This window comes from Rhinatrema bivittatum, chromosome 9 (genome assembly GCF_901001135.1).
Source record: "Rhinatrema bivittatum chromosome 9, aRhiBiv1.1, whole genome shotgun sequence".
NCBI classification, from domain to species: domain Eukaryota; kingdom Metazoa; phylum Chordata; class Amphibia; order Gymnophiona; family Rhinatrematidae; genus Rhinatrema; species Rhinatrema bivittatum.
In genome coordinates, this window is record NC_042623.1 from 133,560,767 (window position 1) to 133,585,837 (window position 25,071).

A 25,071-nucleotide genomic window follows, 5' to 3' on the forward strand; every position below is an offset into this window, starting at 1 on the left:
GTCATAATGCCTCTATATCGCTCCATGGTGAGACCACACCTTGAATACTGTGTACAGTTCTGGTCGCCGCATCTCAAAAAAGATATAGTTGTGATGGAGAAGGTACAGAGAAGGGCAACCAAAATGATAAAGGGGATGGAACAGCTCCCCTATGAGGAAAGGCTGAAGAGGTTAGGGCTGTTCAGCTTGGAGAAGAGACACCTAAGGGGAGATATGATAGAGGTCTTTAAGATCATGAGAGGTCTTGAACGAGTAGATGTGACTCGGTTATTTACACTTTCAACTAATAGAAGGACTAGGGGGCATTCCATGAAGTTAACAAGTAGCACATTTAAGACTAATCAGAGAAAATTCTTTTATCCCAGGACAAGCAGGATGCTAGTCCTCACATATGGGTGACATCGATATTGGAGCCCCATACGGAAAAACTTATAACAAAGTTTCTATAAACTTTTGACTGGCACAGTGTGCCCACTGAGCATGCCCAGCATATTATGATATTCTCTGCCACAGGGGTCTCCCTTCAGTCTTCTTTTTTCCGTGGAGCCGTTAGCCTCGCGGTTAATTTGGAGTCCTGTGTGGTAAATTTACCATACCTCATAAAAAGCTTAGAAAAACTTCTTTCCGCAAGGGTCTCCCATAAAATTCCATCGCAGTAAGTTTTTTCTTTTTTGCCTTCGGTTCCGTGCCGTTTTTTCTTAGCCTAGTCGTCGACGACTGTCCGACTAACCATGGCTATGGGCTTCAAAAAATGCCCTATTTGTAGCAGAACTATGTCCATCACAGACCCACACTTAGAGTGTGTGCTCTATCTCGGTGGGGACCACGATGTCCAATCTTGTCAAAAGTGCGCCGAGATGACACCAAAAGGACGACGACTCCGGATGGAGAAAATGGAGCAACTATTTCGTCTTCAGTTGCTCCCTTCAACATCAACGTCGACACAATCGTCTCTGGCGGGAATGATTCGTAAAGTAATCCTTAAAAAACGAGTTCCGGATGAAGCGGGAGATAGATCCTTATCGTCCCCCTCAGCTTCTTCGATGAAATCGGCATCGGGCATCGAAAAAGTTAAAGAGAAGCATCGGCATCGAAGGCCTCATGGTTCCGGCATCAATCCGGTAACCGGTCAGCCATCGAAAGATTCCGTATCTCCATCTAAGAAACCTCGGACGGAAGAGGTTTCTATGAGGCCTTCGACTCCACGGCAATCCCCACTGATATCGGTGTTGGGAACCGTTCCTCCCCAGGGCTCTGCAGAGGAATCGGAATCGCCATCGCTGCCTCCCCCCATAGCTGCTCTGGTTTCACCAGCTATGCGGGCGGAACTGGACGGATATATCCGCCAGGCAGTCAGGAATGCGCTCCTCGACGCCATACCAGGACCGGCTCAACCTTCGAGGCCAGCGCCATCGACATCGCCACTGATGCCTCTAATTCTTCCATCGACGCCGACACCGCCGTTCCCAGCTCCATCGGAGACTCCTTCGATGCCCTTACCGATATCATTGCCGGGCACGTCACCGATACCTCTGGTACCGATTACGGTGCCACTATCAGTTCCACCAGAAATTCCTTCGATGCCAACACCTGATTTATCCATTTTGGCACCTATTCAAGCAAAATTGGATGCTCTGATTGATGCTCTTCCTCCAAAACCTCAGGAAGCACCGTTGCCACCGAGGACACCAGTTGTTCCTCCGGAATTACCGATGCCTGATCCCATTCCGGGCCCGTCGGGGATTCCCCGTCTGATTCTCTCGAAATCTCCACTATTTCCATCGATGCCTAAGACTCATCCATCAATGCCTTCGAAAGCCAAAACAACCCATACACCCGACACATGGACAGACACAGATACCGATGTCTCCACAGACGAAGAAGTCCTCTCTGAGCTTTCTCCCCCGGAGGAACGCAGAAAATCCCCTCCAGAGGATCTGTCTTTTTCTAATTTCATAAAGGAAATGGCGGATACCATTCCTTTCCAGCTGCAGTCAGAAGAAGATGCCAGACAAAAAACACTAGAAGTGTTACAGTTTGTAGACCCACCAAAGGAGGTCTTAGCCATACCAGTCCACGAAGTTCTTCAGGAACTGATGTATAGGCTATGGGAACACCCTGGATCAATTCCTCCTGTTAACAAAAGGACTGATGCAACATACCTGGTTCAACACATCCCAGGTTTCCAGAGGGCTCAACTGCCTCATCAGTCAGTGGTAGTTGAGTCGGCACAAAAAAAGGCCAAGAGATTAAAGACACATTCTTCAATTCCACTGGGAAGGGATAACAGATTCCTAGATAATCTAGGAAAGAAAATGTTTCAAGGATCTATGTTGGTCTCCAGGATTGCTGCCTACCAGCTATTCATGACACAATACCAGCGCAATTTATGGAAACAAATGCAGGAGATCACTCAATCACTCCCTGACCAGCTTCAAGAACCTGTTTCCAACATAATTCACAAAGGTTTAGAGGCTGGTAAACACGAGGTTCATGCAGCGTATGATAGTTTTGAAACAGCATCTCGACTATCGGCAACAGGTATCAGTGCTTGCAGATGGGCATGGCTCAAGGCCTCAGATTTGAGGCCTGAGATACAAGAGAAACTAGCTGATCTCCCTTGTCTTGGGGACAACCTCTTCAGGGATAAGGTGAAGGAAGCAGTTTCCTTGTTAAAGGAACATACAGAAACTCTGAAACAGCTATCTTCGATACTTCAAGAATCTCAGCCATCATCCAGAAGAATCCCAAGAAAGGATTCCAAACGCCCATATTATAGACAAAGGCGTTATTATCCACCTCCTACACGTGGACGCTCGCTAGGCCGCCTCAAAGATCACAGCCTAGGCAGCCAAGAACCACCAGACCTCAACCCTCTCCTCAAATGGGATCTACTTCGGGGTTTTGAGACTCTAGCAGAGAACAGCAGCCTCTGCTCCAATCCGATCCCAAGCTTACCGGCAGGAGGTCGGATTGCTTTCTTTTAACACAATTGGAATCCCATTACCACAGACCAATGGATATTCTCCATCACCATTCAAGGGTACCACTTGGACTTTCTCACTGTACCAAGCGACACTCCACCCACTCTGTCTTGGACAGTAAACAATCAGTCCACACTCTTACAAACAGAATTATCCACCCTTCTGAGAGCCAGGGCCGTGGAACCAGTTCCCCAACCTCAGCAGGGCAGAGGATTCTATTCCTGTTATTTCCTCATTCCAAAGAAAACAGGAGGCCTACGTCCCATCCTAGACCTCAGAAATCTCAACAAATTCTTAAAAAAGGAGAAATTCAGAATGGTATCATTAGGCACAATGTTACCTCTACTTCAAAAAGGAGATTGGCTCTGTTCTCTGGATCTTCAAGATGCTTACGCTCACATTCCCATATTCCCTCCTCATCGCAAGTATCTACGATTCCTAGAAGGAACTCAACATTTCCAGTACAGGGTGCTTCCATTCGGCCTTGCCTCAGCACCCCGCGTGTTCACAAAGTGTCTAGCATTGGCAGTGGCCCACTTAAACAAACAGGAAGTGCACGTGTTTCCTTATCTCGACGATTGGCTCATCAAAAGCCAAACGAAAGAAGGAGCTCTCAACTCTCTCAAGCTCACAATCAATCTACTCCATTCCTTGGGATTTCTCATCAACTACCAGAAATCCCACTTCACACCATCTCACCTGTTACAATTCATCGGAGCAGAATTAAACACCATGACAGCAAAAGCTTTTCTTCCACAAGACCGTGCACACACACTCGTTTCCTTAGCAAATGCCCTACGTGCTCAGTCACAAGTAACGGCTCATCAGTGCCTTATTCTTCTCGGTCATATGGCCTCTACAGTTCACGTCACTCCCATGGCCCAATTAGCCATGAGGCTCATGCAATGGTTTCTCAAAACACAATGGATACAAGCCATTCAGCCCCACTGTCTTCTCCAATTCAAATAACTCAGCAATTACGTTCCTCACTCCTCTGGTGGACAACCATGGACAATTTGCTCAAAGGCCTGCCTTTCCTGCAACCGGTTGTGCAAATGACATACAGTTGCATCCACCTTGGGCTGGGGAGCACACATTGGTCATCTGCAAACTCAAGGTACTTGGACACACCTCAAAGCTACATTTCAGATAAACTTCCTGGAGCTTTGAGCTATACGTTATGCGCTGCATGCGTTCAAGGACTACCTGTCACACAAGACTGTTCTAATCCAAACGGACAACACAGTAGCCATGTGGTACATCAACAAACAGGGAGGTACGGGCTCGTATCTCCTTTGTCAAGAAGCTGCACAGATTTGGGACTGGGCCCTAGCACACTCAATGTTTCTCCGGGCCACTTATCTGGCAGACGTTCACAATGTAGTGGCCGATCGCCTCAGCCGTCAATTCCAGCCTCACGAATGGTCTCTGGATCCAGAAGTGGTGACCAAAATATTTCAACGTTGGGGCCAACCAACAATAGACCTCTTTGCATCACAACTGAATTACAAAGTGAGCACTTACGGTTCCCTGTCCAAGCAGTCAAACCACTTACCCAGGGACGCCTTTGCTCGCCACTGGAACTCAGGCCTTCTATACGCGTATCCTCTGATACCGTTCATAACCAAAACTCTAGTGAAGCTACAACAGGACAAGGGGTCCATGATTCTCATAGACCAAGGGTCAGGAACCTTTTTGGCTGAGAGAGCCATAAACACCACATATTTTAAAATGTAATTCCATGAGAGCCATACAATATGTTTAAAACTAAATACAAGTAAATGTGTGCATTTTATGTAAGATCACACTTTTAAAGTACAATAAGTCTCTGAAAATATTACACCAGGCCTTAAGACACCAATACATCTCCTATTAGGAAAACAGACCAAGTCAGGCTGCTATAGAGTCCTACACAGAAACTACACGCCAGCAGAAAACCTCACCTGAATCACGTGCTGTCCCTCACCTAACATAGAATAAAGAGACCAAAACGCATAACAAGAAGCATGCAGAAAAAACTGCAACAAGCCAGAGTCTCTGTATGCAGTGTAACAAAGGAAAAAAGAAACATCACCCATCCTTATAAAACAAATCAAGAAATATAAAATCATCAGCAGTAAAACTGTACTAACAAAAAGAACATATTTTGAAACAGCTGATGAGTGGAATATCAAATAATTAAAAACTCATATAAAACATTTCCAGATACCAACAAAATATTTCAAAATAGCAGACACAAAGATCCAGTAATGAAAAATAATAAGGATAAAAATTTTTTTGCTCTGCATACCTGGGAACGTTTGATATCCAGGTGTCCTGAGATTGTTCTGAATTAGCAGGAGGTGGGGTGGTTTGCTTGGAACTTTCTCCTCTCTGTCACATACCAGCGCTCTCTCTCACACTGGCTGTCAATGACACACCTATACACACATGCTCTCAGTACTCACATATACACATGTTTTTTCTCTCTCACTTATATAGGCTCTTAATTACACATTTACACACATCGAATCTATCTTTTCACGCTTACACACACGCTTACACACACACACAGGCTTTCAATCACATGCTGTCTTTTTCTGTCACACAGACTCTCATTCACATGCTTACAAACATGTCCTCTCTTTCTCTCATTTACACACAGGCTCTCAATCACATACTCACATGCTCCCTCACATAAATCAGCTCTCAATCACACACAGACACACATGATCTCTCTCTTACTTATACACACAGGCTCTTAATCATACATACACATGATTTCTCTCACACACAAAGGATCTCAATCATACACACATACTCCTTCACACAAACAGGTTTTCAATCACAAACTTACACATACAGGTTCCCAATGGTAAACTTATATTCATGCTCTCTCTTTCTCTCTCACAGGCAGGCTCTCAATCACAGACATACTCTCTTTCACATGTACAGGCTCTCAATCATTCACATACATGCAATCTCTCACACACACACGCCCCCCCCCCCCCCCCCACGGCCTGGAAGAGGAAGTGGAGAGTATCGGGTGCCTGCGCAGCAAGAAGAGGCCACGCTAGTGTGCTCGGCATCGGCCCGAAGAAAAGAAGACTGCAGCGCGGCTCAGAGGAAACTGAAGAGCTTCAACCGCGGCCGATGGGACTCCGCCTCCGCGAGGGCTGAAAATGAAGAGGTTAGCGTTGGGGGGAGGAGGCTGCCGCGAGTTCCCATCGGCCGCAGTTGAAGCTCTTCAGTTTCCTCCGAGCCGCGCTGCAGTCTTCTTTTCTTCGGGCCGATGCCGAGCGCACTAGCATGGCCTCTTCTTGCCGCACAGGCACCCGATACCACTTCCTCTTCCGGGCCGCGGGGGGGGCGGGAAGAAGAGAGCACGCCGGTGCCGCTGACTCCAGCTGTCCTGCCGCGTTCCGCCCGGGCTGACAGCATTTTAAACCCGGGCGGAGGAGGACCGGGGAGCAGCTGGGTCAGCGGGAAAGTGTGGCGACTGTCTGCGAGCCAGATGCAGCCCTCAAAAGAGCCATATCTGGCTTGCGAGCCATGGGTTCCCGACCCCTGTCATAGACCCATATTGGCCTCGACAAGTATGGTTTCCCACACTTCTAGACCTCTCAGTCAGGGATCCAATTTGTCTGGGAATAGCTCCCATTCTCATAACTCAAGATCAGGGTCGGTTACGCCACTCTCAACCTCCTATCCCTGACAGCATGGATGTTGAAAGTTTGATCCTGCAACCCTTCAATCTTTCAGCTGATGTATCGCAAGTGCTTGTAGCTTCACGTAAACCCTCCACCCGGAAGAATTATTCTTCCAAATGGAAACGATTCACCTTGTGGTGCAAACAAAACAATACTGATCCTTTCACTTGCTCCACATCTTCTCTTCTAAACTATTTATACCATCTTTCAGAATCTGGTCTCCAGACTTCATCTGTACGGGAACACTTAAGTCAGTGGTTCTCAACCCTGTCCTGGGGACCCCCTCAGCCAGTCGGGTTTTCATGATATCCACAATGAATATGCATGAGAGAAAATTTGCATACACTGCCTCCATAACATGCAAATTTTCTCTCATGCATATTCATTGTGGATATCATGAAAACCCGACTGGCTGGGGGGGTCCCCAGGACAGGGTTGAGAACCACTGACTTAAGTGCAATCTCTGCTTACCATAACAAGATGGGAGATGCACCAATCTCAACACAACCTCTCGTCAGTAGGGTTATGAGAAGCTTAATTCAACTTAAGCCACCAATTCGGCCTCCAGTCACAGAATGGGACCTGAATCTGGTCCTAACAAGGCTTATGCGTTCTCCTTTCGAACCCATAGATTCCTGTGATCTTAAATTTCTCACATGGAAGACTATCTTCCTCATAGCCATTACCTCAGCTAGGAGAGTTAGTGAATTATTTATTTATTTGAGCTTTTTTTTTTTTTTTTACAATTACAAGCACTTGTCACGTACGCATCTTATACGAAGTTCCTACATGACAGAGTGGTTCTCCGTACACATCCAAAATTCCTTCCTAAAGTAGTTACGGAATTCCACTTGAACCAATCCATAGTTTTGCCCACATTCTTTCCAAGACCTCATTCTCACCAAAGAGAACGGGCCTTAAATTCCTTGAACTGTAAACGTGCGTTATCTTTTTACTTAAACCGCCCTGCAGTCCACAGGAAATCCAACCAACTTTTTGTTTCTTATGACCCGAATAAACAGAGTAAAGCAGTGGGTAAACATACTCTATCCAATTGGCTAGCAGATTGCATACAGTTTTGCTATGAAAAAGCAGGCCTTCCTCTCCAAGGGCGAGTAAAGGCACACTCAGTAAGAGCAAAGTCAACCTCAGTGCCAATTCTTGACATATGTAAAGCAGCAACATAGAGTTCTATTCACACCTTTGCAGCTCATTACTGTCTGGATAAAGAAGGACGACAAGATTCAGCCTATGGACAATCTGTCTTAAAGAACTTGTTTTCAGTTTAATTCCAACTCCTTCTACATCCAACCTGCTGTAATTTTCGCTGCCTCATTTTCACCAACAATACTTCAGTGTTGCTTCACTACAAAATGACTCAGCCTCTAGCTTGCTAATCACCCATATGTGAGGACTAGCATCCTGCTTGTCCTGGGATAAAGCAAAATTGCTTACCTTGTAATAGGTGTTATCCCAGGACAGCAGGATGTAGTCCTCACAAAACCCACCCGCCACCCCGCGGAGTTGGGTCCGTTACGTTTTCTTATTTTATTTTTGGCTAACGCTAATTGCTACAAAAGCAACTGAATGGAGACCCCTGTGGCAGAGAATATCATAGCATGCTGGGCATGCTCAGTGGGCACACTGTGCCAGTCAAAAGTTTATAGAAACTTTGATATAAGTTTTTCCGTATAGGGCTCCAATATCGATGTCACCCATATGTGAGGACTAGCATCCTGCTGTCCTGGGATAACACCTATTACAAGGTAAGCAATTTTGCTTTTCACTCAACGCACAATACTTGCCAGAGGATGTGGTTAGTGCAGTTAGTGTAGCTGGGTTCAAAAAAGGTTTGGATAAGTTCTTGGAGGAGAAGTCTATTAACAGCTATTAATCAAGTTTACTTAGGGAATAGCCACTGCTATTAATAGCATCAATAGCATGGGATGATCTTAGTGTTTGGGTAATTGCCATGTTCTTGTGGCCTGGTTTGGCCTCTGTTGGAAACAGGATGCTGGGCTAGATGGACCCTTGGTCTGATCCAGCATGGCAATTTCTTATGTTCTTAAGACTGCTGTGCTTCCTAATCCAGTCCCTCCTTTCCTGTTGTTTTTCTCCCTCTGGGCTGCAGTAGCAATAGCCTCACAGAATTCTGGCAGTGGCACCCATGGCCCATGCCATTTTGGCTATAGGGTAGCTAGATCTCTTACTAAGAAAGCATTTCAGTTGTTTTCTTGAATTTTTCTGTAAGAACTAATTTTAAAAACTGCAAGAGAACCCAGCACTTTACTGCTTCTTTGAGCTGGTGTTTGACATTTTCAGAATTTATATTAGGTAATACTGTTACTTAGTAGATTTTTTTAATAGATTTTAGCTGTTTTAAGTGTGTTTATGTATGCATATATGATGTTTGTTCAGACTGAGGGCTTTACCTTTTTTTCTATATTTTTTTATAATCATTGGATCAATTATTTTTGCCTTCTCACAGGTATCTCAAACAATAATTTACAAGTTTGTTAAATGGGTGCATTAATCCTCTACATAGATTACAAAGGATAAATCTGCAACAGGACAGTAGGATGTCACAAAAGTACGAGTTCACATAGAACATGTATCCATATGTTTAGAGAATGTCACTTAATTATTTTTAGGACAAAATTGTGTATTATAGATTAAATTCTTGTAAGAACACTATTTAAAAGGAAGGAAAGATGTATATTGTATCAAATACATTAAAAAAAATTTAGGACAAATATGCACCCAAGTCTCTGGGCACTACTCTGATTTTAGCAAAAAAAGAAGTCTGAAATCAATAGGAAACCAGGGAGGACAGTTCTCAAAGCCATTCCACACACAAAAGTGTTTTGCTCACAGAAATAAGGTCTTTCCAAATTGTCTGCCCTACCTGCACGTAAAATTGCATGCATAAGAGAGGTGTTCCTGGATTTAGAATTTGGGAGGAGTTAGTATTTGCATACTTTTGAAGTTCCAGAAGTACACATGTCAGTTTAACCCAGAAAATGTACCCATATACGGGCCGATACAGTACAGTGTGCTCCAGTGGAGTGCACTGTTAGCCCAGGTTTGGACGCGCATTTTCGACACGCTAGCTTTACCCCTTATACAGTAAGGGGTAATAGCGCGTCGAAAACACACGTCCAACCCCCCGAAACTAATAGCGCCCACAACATGCCAAGCCGCACATTTTACTTTCAGAAATTAACGCCTGCCAAAGGCTGGTGTTAATTTCTGCCGGCAACGGGAAAGTGTACAGAAAAGCAGAAAAAACTGCTTTTCTGTACACCCTCCAATTTAATACCAAAGCGATATTAAGTCGGAGGCCCCAAAATTAAAAAAAAAAAATCAAAAATTTAAAAAAAAAAAATTTTTAATTGGCCGGCGGCCCATGGGTCGGAAGATGGAAGCTCAGTTTAGCCAGCGTCCGTTTTCCGAACCTGTTGCTGTCAGCGGATTTGAGAACAGACGCCGGAAAAATTGAGCGTCAGCTGTCAAACTCACTGACAGCTGCCGCTCCTGTCAAAAAGGAGGTGCTAGGGACGCCCTGGTGTCCCTAGTGCCTCTTTTTACCGCAGGCCCTAATTTGCATCTTCTTCCCCCCTGAATCGCACGCACAGGAGGAGAGTGGCCGCTCTCCCGCGACTTTTACTGAATCAGCCTGATAAATAACAGTTGTAGGTCTGTACATGTACTTTTTCCAAGTCAATTTTTGAAGGGAAGTTTCTCCCTTTGAAATTTGGCATAAAGTCTACAGTTAAGAAGTACCCATATATTTTATACTTCTGGGCACAGTTTGAAAGTTGCCCCCTTTAATGCCTCCATATGTTTTTCAGCAGATGTGCAAGTTGAAGTCTGTACAAAAATATGAGGAGGTGATTTACTAAGGGCAAAATCATTTTGTGAAATACTTTCTTGTATGGAAGCCTTTTTTCCAAAAATTTAAATATTGATGGGAAAGGTGTAACACATGATATTCTAAATACATGGTAATGTCTCATGTAGTAGCTGCTAAATTTTATGTAAATTGTGTGCTGATTATGCTTCAATTTTATGATGATTTTATTTATTGCTTTTGATTTTGAAATGCAAATGTCTGTAACAAAGAAATTATTTAAAAAGGAATACTGCAGGGCCTTTTTGTTCTGTTTTTGTGTTTTGGGGTTTTTTGTTTTGTTTTTGTTTTTTTTTAAGACAGTTTTAAGCCATTCTGGGACAATTTGGTACTGAATATCATTCAAAATGGTTTCCAGATGGAATTTCAGATACTTCCATCAGTTTCATTCATCTCTTTATAGGTGCCAAGCAACCCAGAAAGACATATGTCTTATTTCTAACTATCACTTAACTGTTACAAATGAAAGCAATTGTTACAGATCAAGAGAGGATTAACCCCAACAATCAGGAGTTTTCTGGACCTGAAAAATCAACATAAGGTTGTGTTAAAAAGCACTTCAAGTTGAAAAAAAAACCTTCTTTTTTTCTGTATGAAGATGATCCCAAATATTTTGGACAAAACTCTGTGACATGTAAGACATCACCACAAGCCTATATTGGTCAATAATGCCATGTTTCCCAAGATTTGTAGAACTTTCATTAACAGAGCTCCTTACTTTTTCAGCAAACTTGCATAGTGAAGGTCCAGTTCTGCATCAAAGTCTAGGCTATCTAATGCTAATGACTTGGAAAAAAAGAAGTGGTATTCTATCCAGCTCGTAAAACATTTACTGAAATCTAGGAAAGATTCATCATTTATGATATATTTCATCAAAAGGGCATAATAAAGATCCAATAAATGTGTCCATTAAGTCAGTTGTTGCTGAAAGGTCTACAGATGGTCCTAAATGACAAATTATAGCACTATTTACAATATGAGTGAATATTAACATTGGCACCTCTAGTGACCTCACCCTCCAACAAGTCAACAAGGACATAGAAATGTAGTCCATGAGTACCAGAGGAAAACAGAAGTGGGAAAAAGTTTTAGTAATAAATTGCTAGAAAAAATATCACCCTCAGCACAGAACAGCCTTCTGCCTCCTGCTCTAGCCTTTTCCCTCCCAGGCAGACTGCTCCTCCATTCCCAGGAAGCCTGCAGGGAACAGGAGGTGGGGAGGTGGTCTGAAGCAGACAGAGCAAAGAGGGATCATTTTGAAGAGATTAGGAGTGGGGATGATTGGGAGGGGAGAGAAGAAAAGATTGTCTGGGAATATGTCTGTGTGAGACAGAAGAGAAAAGGATAGTGTTTGTATGTGTCAAAGAGAAGGGATTAATGCCAGCCCTGTGTGGATACTAGATAGGATAGGAGGTTAGAGAAGGCATGGAGGAACAAGACCAAAGCATATTAGGGAAACATTTTCTAATCCCATTCCCAACATAAGAACATTTGAGATGCTCTCTCACTTGATCTTCAATTCTTTTCTCAGATTCTGATATCTCCCTTCCTTCCTTCCTACCTCTCCCTTCTCCCCAGATCATAGAACCCACTCCCCAACCCCTCTTACTCCCTTCTCCCCATACTCAATCCCAGAACTTCTCTCCTCTTCCCCATCCCAAATGCCTGATCTTCCTCATCTCCCATGCTCCCCGTCCTCTCTCATCTTTCCTTCTCACACTCCTCCCCCTATCCCTAATAACTCTCACCTCTCCCCATTCCTGGTTCTCCTTTTCCCATTCCTGGTCTTCTCCTTCTCTCCCCTTCCCATAGATCTCCTCTTTCTACTGATGCTTGAGATCTCTCTTCCTCACTCGTTAAAAAAAATTAATGTACACAAGCAAAGTGAGAAAATTACTTCCTTTTTACAACATATAAAACATGAAAATATTTGCCAATGTGCTTCAGAATTTTCTTATTTTTGCCACAGAATCTCTCCCAAGTTGCCCCGGGAAACTGTGGGGCTGTGCCTCAGACCACCTACTCCCTGTTGTCTGAGAGAGGGGGTCAACAGCACTAATCAATCACTGATTTCTTGTAAGATAAAGTGCTAGTAACTGTTCCAAGTTTTATTCCAAATCTAATTTTAGTTTTCATGTAAACGAAAAGATAATTTTGCCTACTTGTCCTAAACCAAAAATCATAGGGAAACGGTTATATTTTCTGGATGTTTAAAGTGCACTTACGTTTTGTTTGGACGAAAGAAAGGACTTAATGCAAGACAGGAATTATTTGTGTTCTAAGCAGCAGGTAAGGAAGGCTTGCCTGCTTCAACATCAGCCTGCTCTTGAGATGGATAAATAACTTATTTCAGAAGCATCCATAAAAAAGCTCCAGAGTTTGAGAGTACATTCTGACAGAATAGGATCAGCCTCTTAATAGAGAGAGCCATAGTACTTATGAAACATAAATACAAAACAGTAACATGAAATTCATTTTACACATTTTCAAAACACTACAAAATTGACATATTCAGATGCTGCCTTTGAAAGGCATATACCGTAATTCATACCATCCTGTTTCTCTTTCAGACTGAGGTCCATAGTGAAGGAAGAATGATATAAAATAAGAATTTTGGCTTATCCATCAATTCCACTTCTATTAGTTCTCCCACCACCCTGGACCAGCAAACCCTGGGAATAATTGGTCCTTTTTTCAGTGGTTTCTAGATTTGTAATTGCTTGGCATTTCTAATTGTGTGTTCTATTAATGTTGTTTTAATCTTGAGGCACTGTAAGCTTTCCCATCTGGAAGCAGAAGCAGAGCAGCAGTGCCAGGTCACATGATGATGAGTGAACATATATTGTGAGATGTTATTTTGTTGACCTGTAAGGCAGAGCTAATAGAACTGGAATTGAGAGAGGTAAGACAAAATTCCTGTTTTGAGTAAGGGGAGAGCCTATTTGTTCCCACCATAAAGAAACAAATCTTCCTGCTCATAGGTAGGAAGGAGCCTAACTTTCTTAATCCCTGCCCTTAAGTAATAAGCTTTCCTTTCCAGAAGCCAGGAAGAAGCCTGATTGTCTCAGCCCTAGCCCTAGAGAAGCAAACCTCTCTCCCAGCCTCCTTTTCTGCTTTTTAGTGGTATTTAAAATTGCAAAGATTCTGATAAAGCTAACTGGTTAATAGCCCAGTGTGATAACATGTGGATGAAAACCATATGTAATTAGCATTCATTTTGTGTTCTTTATTTTGGGTTTATTGTGCATATCTTCATAACAATGGTTATCTGATTTAGAGGCTAGTTTCCCTAATGAGACTTGCATTCACTGAAAGAAGGCCTGAATTGAATGTTTGTTTGCTATCATTAAGTTTTGGTAATACATTGCTAGAAAAAAATATCACTGTTCATGGAACAAGCACTTGGGGGAATTAAGCCAGAATTGCCATGAACTTTTATCTTCCATTGTAGAAGTTTTTAGCAAACCCTACACATTAGATTGTGTCCTTTGTTTCCTGCACACACATTTTCTCTTAGAGCTAGTGAAAATGTATCAGAAATGTACTTTTTCTTTTTTGACAGAAAAACATGGTGATGAAATAAAAGCAGCAGAGAGATTCCTACGAAATGTTAAAACCGAAATGATAAAACTTAATTAAAACTCATTTACATGGAGGCAGTTCTGTGGGGCATCTTAGCCTCTCTATGGAATGTTCATGGCATGGATACATTGATGTGCTGTGGCCTCCATGTGTAATATGTAGTTCTAAGAAAAGACAATGTGACTCTCTAAACTATTATAAGAACCACTTTCCCACATACCAATATAATCTTAATTATGCCATCATAATAGACCCTACCGGTGCTGAAAACTTCATTGTCTTATAAATAATCATCTGGCAAACTTACTAATTTTTTCAAAAATGATTTTATAATTGCATTTAAAAACTTACCTGTCCTCAAAGAATACACGTCCCATCCCGGCACGGTCCGCGTTTCAAAACAAATGTTTCTGCAATAGGGGGTAACCTTGTTGTGATAATCTGCAATTATAAAATAATTTTTGAAAAAATTGCAAACTTTGCCTGATTATTGATAAGACAATGAAGTTTTCAGCACCAGTAGTGTCTGTTATGATGGCATAATTAAGTATATATTGGAATGTGAGAAAGTAGTTCTTACAATATTCTTTGAAGTTTCCCTTGGGTTTCACGCTGTCTTTTAGTGACTTTCTAAGCTATACCAGCATCTGAACACAGAGTACCCTGCCTTATCATATTAACCCATCATGTGTTTAGAGAACGTTGAATTATTTTTCATAGTAAAATAATGTTCATCAGTATAGCACAGGAAGGAGTTGAATGAAGTAGGGGTTACAGAAGCTTGTACTCAAGTTCAGAAGAGGCTCAATATCAGAAAGTTTGACAACCACAGATTTTATACCAATGTTCTTTAAAGGATGAACCAAAGTTATGTATTGCTCATATATTTACATTAACTCTTTTTCATGTATCTTGCAGGGTTTTGGAATGCCAATGTTCTGAAGTCTGGAGAATGCACCATTTTACAAATATGAGACTCTGTTGTCTAGAGCTAAATGGCCTATATACTGTGACAGCTTATGTAAAAAAACAAAAAAAGAAAAAAAAAGAAACATTTTTGAAGTGATTTTTTTTCATTGTTTTTTTTTTAACCAAACAATTATGTTCTCAAGCTCTTCTTGCTGTGATGGCGCAGACAAGCACATAAATCAAGCAAAGGAATATTGGTGAATTCATTCAGACGCTTGCATCACCTGTCGTCCTCTATACCTCTGCCACAGGATAGATGGCGTGTTAGGGAGAAAGTGAGAACTGTCCATCTCAGCACATGTGCTTGGAGGATAAGAGAAAAACAGGAAGAACAATAATAAAAAAAAAAAATCTCTGCTACAAATTCAGCAGTGACAGACATTTTTACATTTTATTTTTTTGCTGTACAATTTTAAAAAGTTTTAATGGTTTTTGCCTTTTTATGTTTTGAAGAAAAAACAAATACTAAGTCTTTTATTAAAAATTCTTGCCATCAGTCATTGACTTGCTAATGCTGAGCACTGGGATGCAACAAGAGAGGAGGAATAGGGATTTGGAGCCAGTGGATGATGTGGTATCTTTGTGATCAGCAGACAGAGCAAGACATTACCTTTTTACCAGGCTGGAATCATAATCAAGTGCATCTCTGCCAAACAAAAGATCGAGCCTGAGGAAGATGTTAAAATAAAACCTGATAACCCCAAGACTTTATACTCTGCAAAGAGAAGTGTTATTTTTATTTATAACGAGGGCATATTATCCCAGCGATGTCTGTTCAGCCACTTTTCCAATGGAGTACTGTGTAACTCTCATTTTGTAAGGCACATTCAAAGGGGGACAATATCATATTTTCTACTGGTTCTCGTTCTGTGCATTTATACCAACTTATACCAGCAGATAAAACATGGACAACAAAACAAACCTATGATTCTCAATTTTGCAACTCATACAGTTTTACTATTAAAATTAAGGAAATTAAAATAAAATTTGAATCATTATACTATTATCAAGAAATTTTTAAGTGTATTATATGAATTGTCTCCTTTCCATGCAGTACCTTTGTGCATTAGTGATTCTTTTTTGCCAGTTAGAAGTATGTGCTGCATATAAGTTTGTGCTTAGATGGTGAAGTTCCTCAGCTCGTACTCACTGTGGATTCACAGATCCATTTTCCAGTGTTACCTGTGCATGTGAGGAGTAGAATCCTGGACAAGAATGTGTTTTCAAAGCACAAAAACTAAAGAGAGAAATTATGCTCAGCTGAATATCATCGTAGTCAAGTAAAATACAGCTTTTAATGGCTTGTAGCTAATTTGGATGTGAAATTGATCACCGCTTCACAGAATATTACTGTAAACAATATTCTGGAAGGTAGTGACTGGTTTAAACATATGCGCTTTTTAGGTTTTTAATCTGATTCTATAATAATGGGGCCTCTGCTTCTGATATCACTACAGCAGTACGGCTCCACATATGTAGTAACATTAGAAACCAAGCTCCATGTTAAAAGATTTTTGGTGAAGGCTGCATTCAAAATGTCATTGTCCTAATAAGATTAGTGTTCTTTACAGTAATAATCTTAGCAAATCTATTGCCATCTAATACAGTACTTTGATTAATTTTTCACAGCTAGTTTCTTCCCTACAGAAATGCAAACATGCAGCACATTCATTACAAATACCTATCTATGCATGTAGAAAACATATTTGCCTTTAAAATATGTAGCATATGTGCAGTATATGTACCATATACATCTTTTAATTCAGATAATATATATACAATGCATACATAGTTTTAAGGCATATCGTATGAACGAAACATACATGGATTTTTGTAGAGTCTGTTGCTACTCTCTCATTTGAACACTCTTAAAAGTTGCTGAACTTTCATGGCAGATAGTTTAGGAATTTCTTGCTTTGCTTCTCTATTGTGTTGTGCATTTAAATGGAAATGGGGCCAATACTTTAGATAACTGCCCTGTATTAATGCCACACTGTAACTAAAAGACAACTATTTATAATAGTAATTTCCTGCAAGTACTTGTATTTACTATGAAGGCCAGAAAATGCATTTCTTGACACAAAAATACAGAAATCATAATTGCAGGTAGTCTGAAATCAGCATGGCAGGACTAGTGCATGTTGTCATGGATTCACAAGCAGAGGGGCCGATACAATAAAGTGCGCACAGCTTATTGAGCGATTGAATGCGCGTTTTGGATGCACTAGACTAACTCCCAATGCAATAAGGGTATTAGCGTGTCCAAAACATGTAGCTAATACCCCTCATCATATGTAAATGCCAAGTGGATGAGGCTATTACCCCCGATGCAAAAAACAAAACTTGCTGTGCGCACGATGTGCACTTTTTACACGGCAAATTTAATGCCAGCCACAGAGCTACCACACATCAAAGGCTCAAATATAAAGCAAAAATACTGCTTTTTGTCATTCCTCCTACTTAATATCGTCCGAATACTAGGTAGGAGGAAGATCTACTTCTCACAGTGATTAAGAATTATGCATAGACTGAAGAGTGAAAATCAAAAACTGTTCATGTTTATTTAAAAAATGTTTTCTGATTTCCTCATTACTTGTTACAAAATGCAGCACCAAAATTCCAAAAACAAATTCCCTATTATTGTTCAATTGTATGAATTTGTAATTTACTTGTATTCAAGCAGTTGCAATGTTCAGTAAGTTGGGTCTTCACTGGACGCAGCGGGATAAATTGACGCTCACATTGAGTGTCCGTTTTCCTAACCTAAACACGGCCACATCTCCTGGGCACCCGATGGAGCACTAGGGATGCACAATTTCCCCTAGTGTGTCCATTTTAGCACGGCAGCTCATTACATTATTGCATTAGGCGCCCAGGAAAGGTAGTTGTACGCGTGTTAGGAAAGAGCGCCTGTTTTACTGCGCGGTATTATTGCATCGGCCCCAGAACATGAGAGAAGCTAGTATAGTTCAGATCCAGCTACAGGGCATAGCTTGATGGAGAATGGAAGTTTTCCTATTAAGGCCCAAAAGCAGAGCAGCATTATGAGAAAAGCTTGCACTATCACTGCAGTTAAATGAAAGACTTTAGTTCTGTTCAAATATATTGGATCCAGGGAAGAAAAAGATATTTAGAAGTAAATGTACTCTCTATGTTTCAGCAGTAGTATGGTTTAATTAATGTCTGCCATGAAATATTACTGTGACTGAATACAAGGACACAATTTTCATTTAAAGCAGCCTTCCACTTACAGGTCATTAAGTAAAAATGATATATATTGAGTTGATTAAACCGTGATCTTCAGATGTTTCAGGACAACACACAACTTAACTATAGATTAGATATCCTAATATCCAAGATAATGACGTGCTGTTCAGAACAAGCCAGCAAATCCTCTTGGAGTTAGTCTGTGTTTTGTGTTACCTTAGAGGACAAGCCTGTAAACTGGGCTCATCACTACAATGCTAATGAATACAGAGCAATGCCATTTGGTAGTAGTTTGAGATCACATGCCAGTTTAACAACTAAAGGTATTCCTGACTTGATTTTCTCACATTGAGAATTTGCTATTATAGTTCAGTAAACACTTCTGTTGTGATAAATTACTAATAATTGAGGGCCTATGTGTGTGTGTGTGTATGTATGTATGTATAGATATGCACACACATGCTACCATTAGATTTGCAACTTTTCTAAAAGATACGAATTGGTGTGAAAACCATATTTTTCTCAAATATTTTGTGGAGTACCAATATCTGGATTGTTAGCGGTTTACCAGATTTTTTTGTATAGTACATTCATTTTGGAGTGTATTCTGAACAGAAATGGGTTGTTATACCATACATCTTAATACATAGTGTTCAGCCACGGTGTGTCCTGTGATTGCAGTTTCTTAAAGAAAATGCTAATACTGTTTAAATGTTAGGGTTTTCTCACTCTCCTGAAGAATGATTTATCTATCGGATTATTTGAAAGCTTCAGCTTTCAAATGATGCTGAGCATTAGAGGAAATGCCCTGGAAGTGAATTCAAAGCATTCAGTTGCATGTCAAAGAGTCTGATTTTATGTGCTCCAAGGTGTTCTGTCTCGTCTTTAACCCGTATCAGGCCAATGTATAGATTAAAAAGGATTTTTAGAATACATGAACCTCTGCCAAACCACTTCAAATCCAGGTTCAGATCTTTTAATTTTTGCCTCAGATTTTTTTAAATAGTCTGCTTTGACCCAGTTCTAATAGTGACTTTTTTGTTTTTGTTAGCTTTTTATTTTTTGTCCAGCTTTTTCCTCCTTGTGAGTTTAAGACGAAGTTAGAGCCTGCCCCGTTTCTGGTAATGGTGTCTTAAATCTTCATTCACAGCTACCGAGGATATTTCCATTTTTGTATCCACTATCACAACTTCTGTCTAGCCCAGATGTCACAAACAGTACTGTCTGAGAGACTGGTGCCTTCTGGACCACACAAGCACTCTTAACCAGCCATTAGGTGTTGCTGTTGTGTGATAGTAGTTGCGACATACTCCCCAGTGGGGCTCTGAGCACTGTCTCCACAGCATCCCCATCCTTTGCTAAACTATGTTCTGATTTTCTGTTTTGAATGAATCCAAATTTACTTGGATTGGTTAAGATTTATGCAAATATTTGTAGATATGAAGTATTTAAATAGTGGCAATTGAACATAACAGCAAATCTCTAAATATGGGTAAATAGGAGTTGATTTGCAGCCTGTTCCAGTTTGAGGCTGATTATTTAATCCATCTGGCTCATACAGTGCAAGATTTAATTCAATTTGCCATCCCTAGTTTGAATCAAACTGCCAGTGATTGGGGAAATTAATACAAGAGTTTGAATGTCTTTTAATCAGGATTAGTCAGCCCTATGCTCAGAGTTGTGCAATGCCTTTATTTGTCCTCTACATTTTGCATGGTACACATAACTAGAGCAATCCTTTAAATTTTCTTCTGAGGTGACCTTCAAAATCTGATCATTCCTGAGATGCGATAACTGAAATACAGTGGGAAAGCTTCCGATTTTATTATAAGCACACAGTAATTTTAACTAATAAATACCTATTTTGGCATTGGAACCACCACATAAGCAACTTGAAGATCGAATCTTTCCAGTAACTTGTATTGCCAGAGGAACAGGTTAAATATGAGGCTTCCAAAATACACAGTTTCAAAGATCACTAAACAATTTCTTTTTACAAAGAATGGAAGAAAACCCCTGTAAACATATCTGTCCTTTAAGCAGGCTTTTAGACGTGAACCTAAATTTTTTCTCACTTTGTATAGTTCTAAAAAGGAATTATTGTTGCCAAATCTGTGTTTGATTTACTGTGGGCCATTCCAATTTATTCAGTATTGTTCCATGGGAAGCGGAGATGGGGGAAATCTGTACCACTGCAACCATGCTTGTAACTCTGAGGGCAGTAGTAACATTGAGTATTAGTTGGGCAAACCTTTTGCTTCACAGTAACTCTGTGTGGCAGTAAAAACTGAATCAATTTAGCAATATAGAAAGACTAACAAAGCCAGAGGTTTCAGATATCTAGATACCACCAGTAAGTTTCCAGTTCAGTTAAAAGTCAGTAGGTTTTGGGAGAGGATGGTTATAACTTGAATGTCTCCTTCATTAATTGGTTTTGCTAGTAATTCTGTAAATTGTATATTTACAGTATGAGGGGGTTTTTTTCTTTTGTACAATTTGAAAGATGCTTCACCTTTCCTTTAATAAAACTATTCAAAATTGAGCTGCGACATGTATGCTGTTATTGCTGTGTGATATGTAATGTGTGACATCCTGGGACAGTCGTACTCATTTGTCTCTCTCGAGAGCCCTCAGTGTAGCTCTTTCACAAAAAAAATGGATTTTTATTTCAGCACAGAATAAAATGAAACCCCTATTGTAAGTTGTGAAAAAGATATTTGAATGCAACTCGGAGGCTGAGTATCACTGCTCTAAGGATAATTGTAAGCACAAGGTTCCATATGCTTTACAATATTGGTTTGCTAAGATGTGGCTGCTCTTTAGGTTTGGTTTTGTAATTCTTCAGCCTCTAACCTAAGGATTCTCACTACCTGAATAAGTGTGAATTTAATCCTGTCATTCCTTTCCCTGCCCTTTCTTGCCCTTCAGAGGCAAATGGCTTCCTTGATATTACTAATTTTCACAGTCACTCCTTTTATCAGTTTCACACTGCTATCAACATACTCCCAGCTCAATTATTAAGGACTGCTTATTATAGTAATATAGTTTAATTGCTCCTCCTTACTCTTGACTGCTTACTCAGAGGAGAGAATGCAAGTCAAAGAACAGTGTGTGGTCATAAGGCTTCATTATGTTTCTAATGTTAGAAAATATTTTTTCATGGATAGGGTGGGGAAGAAATAAATTACTGGAATTCAGAAAGATATGAGATAAGCACAAATGATCCCTTGAATGGTGATAAAGCACTGGGATGACATGCACAGAACAGCAGTTATAACCCTAAAAAACCTTGCTAGGCAGACTAGATGACTTTCTGCCATCATTTACTATGAGGTCCATATTCAGACAGTCTGGATAGCAAAGTTAGCCAGATGAACTTATTCAGCTAACTTTAGAGGCATATTCAAAAGTGCAGCCACACTATGGAATATACCCAGCTAATTTTTAAATGACTATCTTTAGGACAGCTCTTTGGCCTGACCAGACTTAGCTGGCCATGTTAACTGGCTAACTCTGAATATCAGAATTTGCCAGTTAACATAGCCAGCTAAGTCAGCTCCTCCCCGTAATGCCCCCAGAATACTCCTAAGTTAGTCAGCTAAATTCTAGCCGGCTATCTTAAGTGGCTATAATTTAGTCTGATACATGCCTAAATATTTGTTTAGCTGGCTAACTGCTTTTGAATAAAAACCTCTGTTAAAAAGGCTTGGGAATATCATGCAAGACGTAGCTGTGGTTAAAACCCTAACATCAACAAGCACAGGGTGGACAAGAGCTTCTCTACTTTTGGTGATTGTTTCTATTACAAAATGTGATAGTAAGACATGGGAAGGGACTTGGTTATTAGATTGTTATTAGATTGTTAGAAGAAGCGGTGTATCAAGATAAATAAAATAAACCAAAAAGGAAGACGATAATGTCTGAAATGGTGTACTGGGAGAGGCTGTAGGGACTGCACTGAAATAGAATTTGAACATGTTTGGGACAAATGTAGAGGGTAGTGGAAGTTCAGGGTTGAGAGGTTGGGTAAAAGATGGGGAGACCTCTGCAGGTTTAAGTATGGAGATTTTTATGCTTATCTATCTAAAGTGATGATAAAACCAGAAAGGAAAACAACTGGTAAGATTAGATGGGCCAGCTGGTCTTTATTTGCCATCATGTACTATGTTGCTATACATCACCCAATCAAATAGTAATGGTCACCAAATGACAATCTCCAAGTCAGCTCCAGGATAAGGATAACAATTCACAGGCCACCTCTGCAGGACATCAACCAGACAGCCATCTGGCTCCACAGCCTTCCAGTGCAATGCAGCTCATGAAGTTCCTATTCTCAAATGGGGTTAGCAATCAGTTAAGGTTCATAGTCTTATGTTGGATCACTCCATATACACTGATGGCAGGCAGTATTTTTTTAAAAAGAGCCTCCAGGAACAAGCTCCCTTGCAATCTTCAAGACTTGCAGGCCCTTAAAAACCGTCCAAGAGTTCTGCAAGTAGCCATCTTTCAGAGGTGTTCATTCACATTTTGGAATTCAAGCAAACAATTCCCTTAAAACATTTACAGTCCTTCTGTAAGCCTGGTTTTACACTGGCATAAGGCAGGCTACCCTAGTCTCTGTAACTGAGAATCCAGAATTCGGCTACATCACCCACTTTAGCTCAAAAGTTCTTAAGCTTACATTCAGATAGACTTTGCTGTCCTGAGGTAAAAGACTTCTGACACATGAGTAAATCAAATCCTTCTGTTGCAGGCTCTTATACGTCTTCAGCCACATTCAGGTTTTCTCAGAAGTTACAGAATGAACATGAATTAGATCCGATCCCTCGTTATCAGAACAATTCAGAAATCTCCCTAGTTTATTCTTCATTTATTTTCTTAGGGTAATTTAACTTCCATGGCTTCATTTCGCTCAGCAGTCTCTTTATTTTATTCTTCCTCCCTTGTTTCCTCTCTGGTAATTTCATCAGTTGTGGTTTGGAAAACAGCAAATGGGATAAAGGAGGGAGATTCTGGCTGTTTCCTTTTATACAATTTCATTTACAAAAACAAGAAAAACTGCTTCCAAAGGCTGCTTAACTCAGCAGTCCTTCCTTGCAGTTCCAAAATCAACAAACATAAGTCAACTGGCAGTATTCAGGCTTTCTGCCTGTTCCCTGGGGGGGTCTCTCTAACCCTTCTGGGCAATGACTTCTCATAGTATGGTAAGGGGAGCTTCCCTTCACCCAGAATCTCTTGCAATCCTTATGGAGGACCGAGCTAGATAGCTGTGGCCAGTCCCTTAAGGTGATTTGAGAGAGTTTCCTATACACTCCCTCACATACCTTCCCCCTCAGCTCATTCATATTTGGTACAGGCAGGTGCTCACCCTGAGTTACCTCTCTGGGCAGGAAATCCGCATTAGTGTTTTCCTTTCCTGCCCTATGTCATATTTTATACATTAAGGGCTGTAGGGCCAGTAACCATCTCATCACCCTCACATTGGACTCATTTTTGTTTATCCAAAGGAGCAGTTAGTGGTCCATTGAATCGCTGTCCAGGCAGGTAGTACTACAAAGGCCCCTAACGCCCAGTTGACTGCCAAGTCCTCCTTCTCGACTGTTAATTAATACCTCTCCCATGCATCAGCTTCTGGCTAATGTATGCCACAGGATGTTCTTGGCCATCCTTTTCTTGAACTAAGACTGCTCCCAGACCTATTTCAGAGGCATCAGTCTGCACCATTGAAGAGTATAGTGAAGTCTGGACTTATCAGGATTGATAAGTCCAGACTTATCAATCTTATCAATCAGTCAGAGCATAACATCTTTTTCAGAACTTGGAAGACCACCTCTGCTTCACCTGACCATTGGCCTTTCTCTGGTGCTTTCTTCACCAACAACCTTGTGAAAGGTTCTGCCTTCTCCAAGTAATTGCTGCATAACTTGTTCTCGTAACACCTGCTACTGGTCAGTTTGAGTTTGTAGGATGTTCTGCAATTGCTGCTGCCCTGTAGCAAGAATCTGAATCATTTGCTCTATCTTTCCTGCATCCATACTATATATCTCTCTGGGGAAGGAGAGGAAAGAAAGTTAAAACAAAAAACCTGTTGGCCTGTCCGGCCCTTACTGCTTGAACCCTGTCTGCTTGGCCTGTTGTAACTTAGGCTGCATAAGACACCAGGGGGAAAAAAAAGATTATGTAGGGTTTCTTTCTTTTTCTTCTGCTGCAGCTGTGGGCTTCTGCCTGTACCTCCTGTTTAGGCAAGAGATCCCACAGCTGACTCCATATGTGGTAACTTAGGCATTTGTAGCTTGGGAAATAGCTAGTGAGTTAAGGGGGAGCACACTCTGGCTGTTTCTTATATACAATTTTATTTACAAATACAGGAAAAATAAACAGCTTCCAAAGGCTACTTACCTCAACAGTCCTTCCTTGCAGTTCCAAAAACATCAAACATAAGTTATCTGATGGTACTCTGGCTTCTTGCCTGTTTCCCAGAGCCTCTCTAACCCTTCTGGGCCATGACTCCTTTATAGTATGGTGAGAGGAGCCTCCCTTCTTCCAGAAACCCTTGCTGGGTTGATCGTTAAAGAGGACTGGGGCTAGACAGTTGTGGCTAGTCCCTTAAGATGGTTTGAGGAAGTTTCCTGTACATGCCCTCACATTCTCCCTCTTAAGAATTCTGGGAGATTGGCCTCTGCATCTTTTCTACTTTGCTACCTGAGAAATATAATTTTCTTGGGAACAG

General features: G+C 41.0%; 1 protein-coding gene across 2 annotated transcripts in view; it reads left to right on the forward strand.

The window, feature by feature from the left end:
- Positions 1-20,883, forward strand: part of STAG1 (stromal antigen 1) — an 815,655-nt gene extending 794,772 nt beyond the window's left edge. For both annotated transcript variants that reach the window (XM_029617274.1, XM_029617273.1), the window contains one exon: positions 15,084-20,883. In XM_029617274.1, the coding sequence (XP_029473134.1) occupies positions 15,084-15,107 (24 nt within the window). In that variant the 3' untranslated portion in view covers positions 15,108-20,883. The remainder of the gene's footprint in view (positions 1-15,083) is intronic.
- The last annotated feature ends 4,188 nt before the right edge of the window (positions 20,884-25,071 follow it).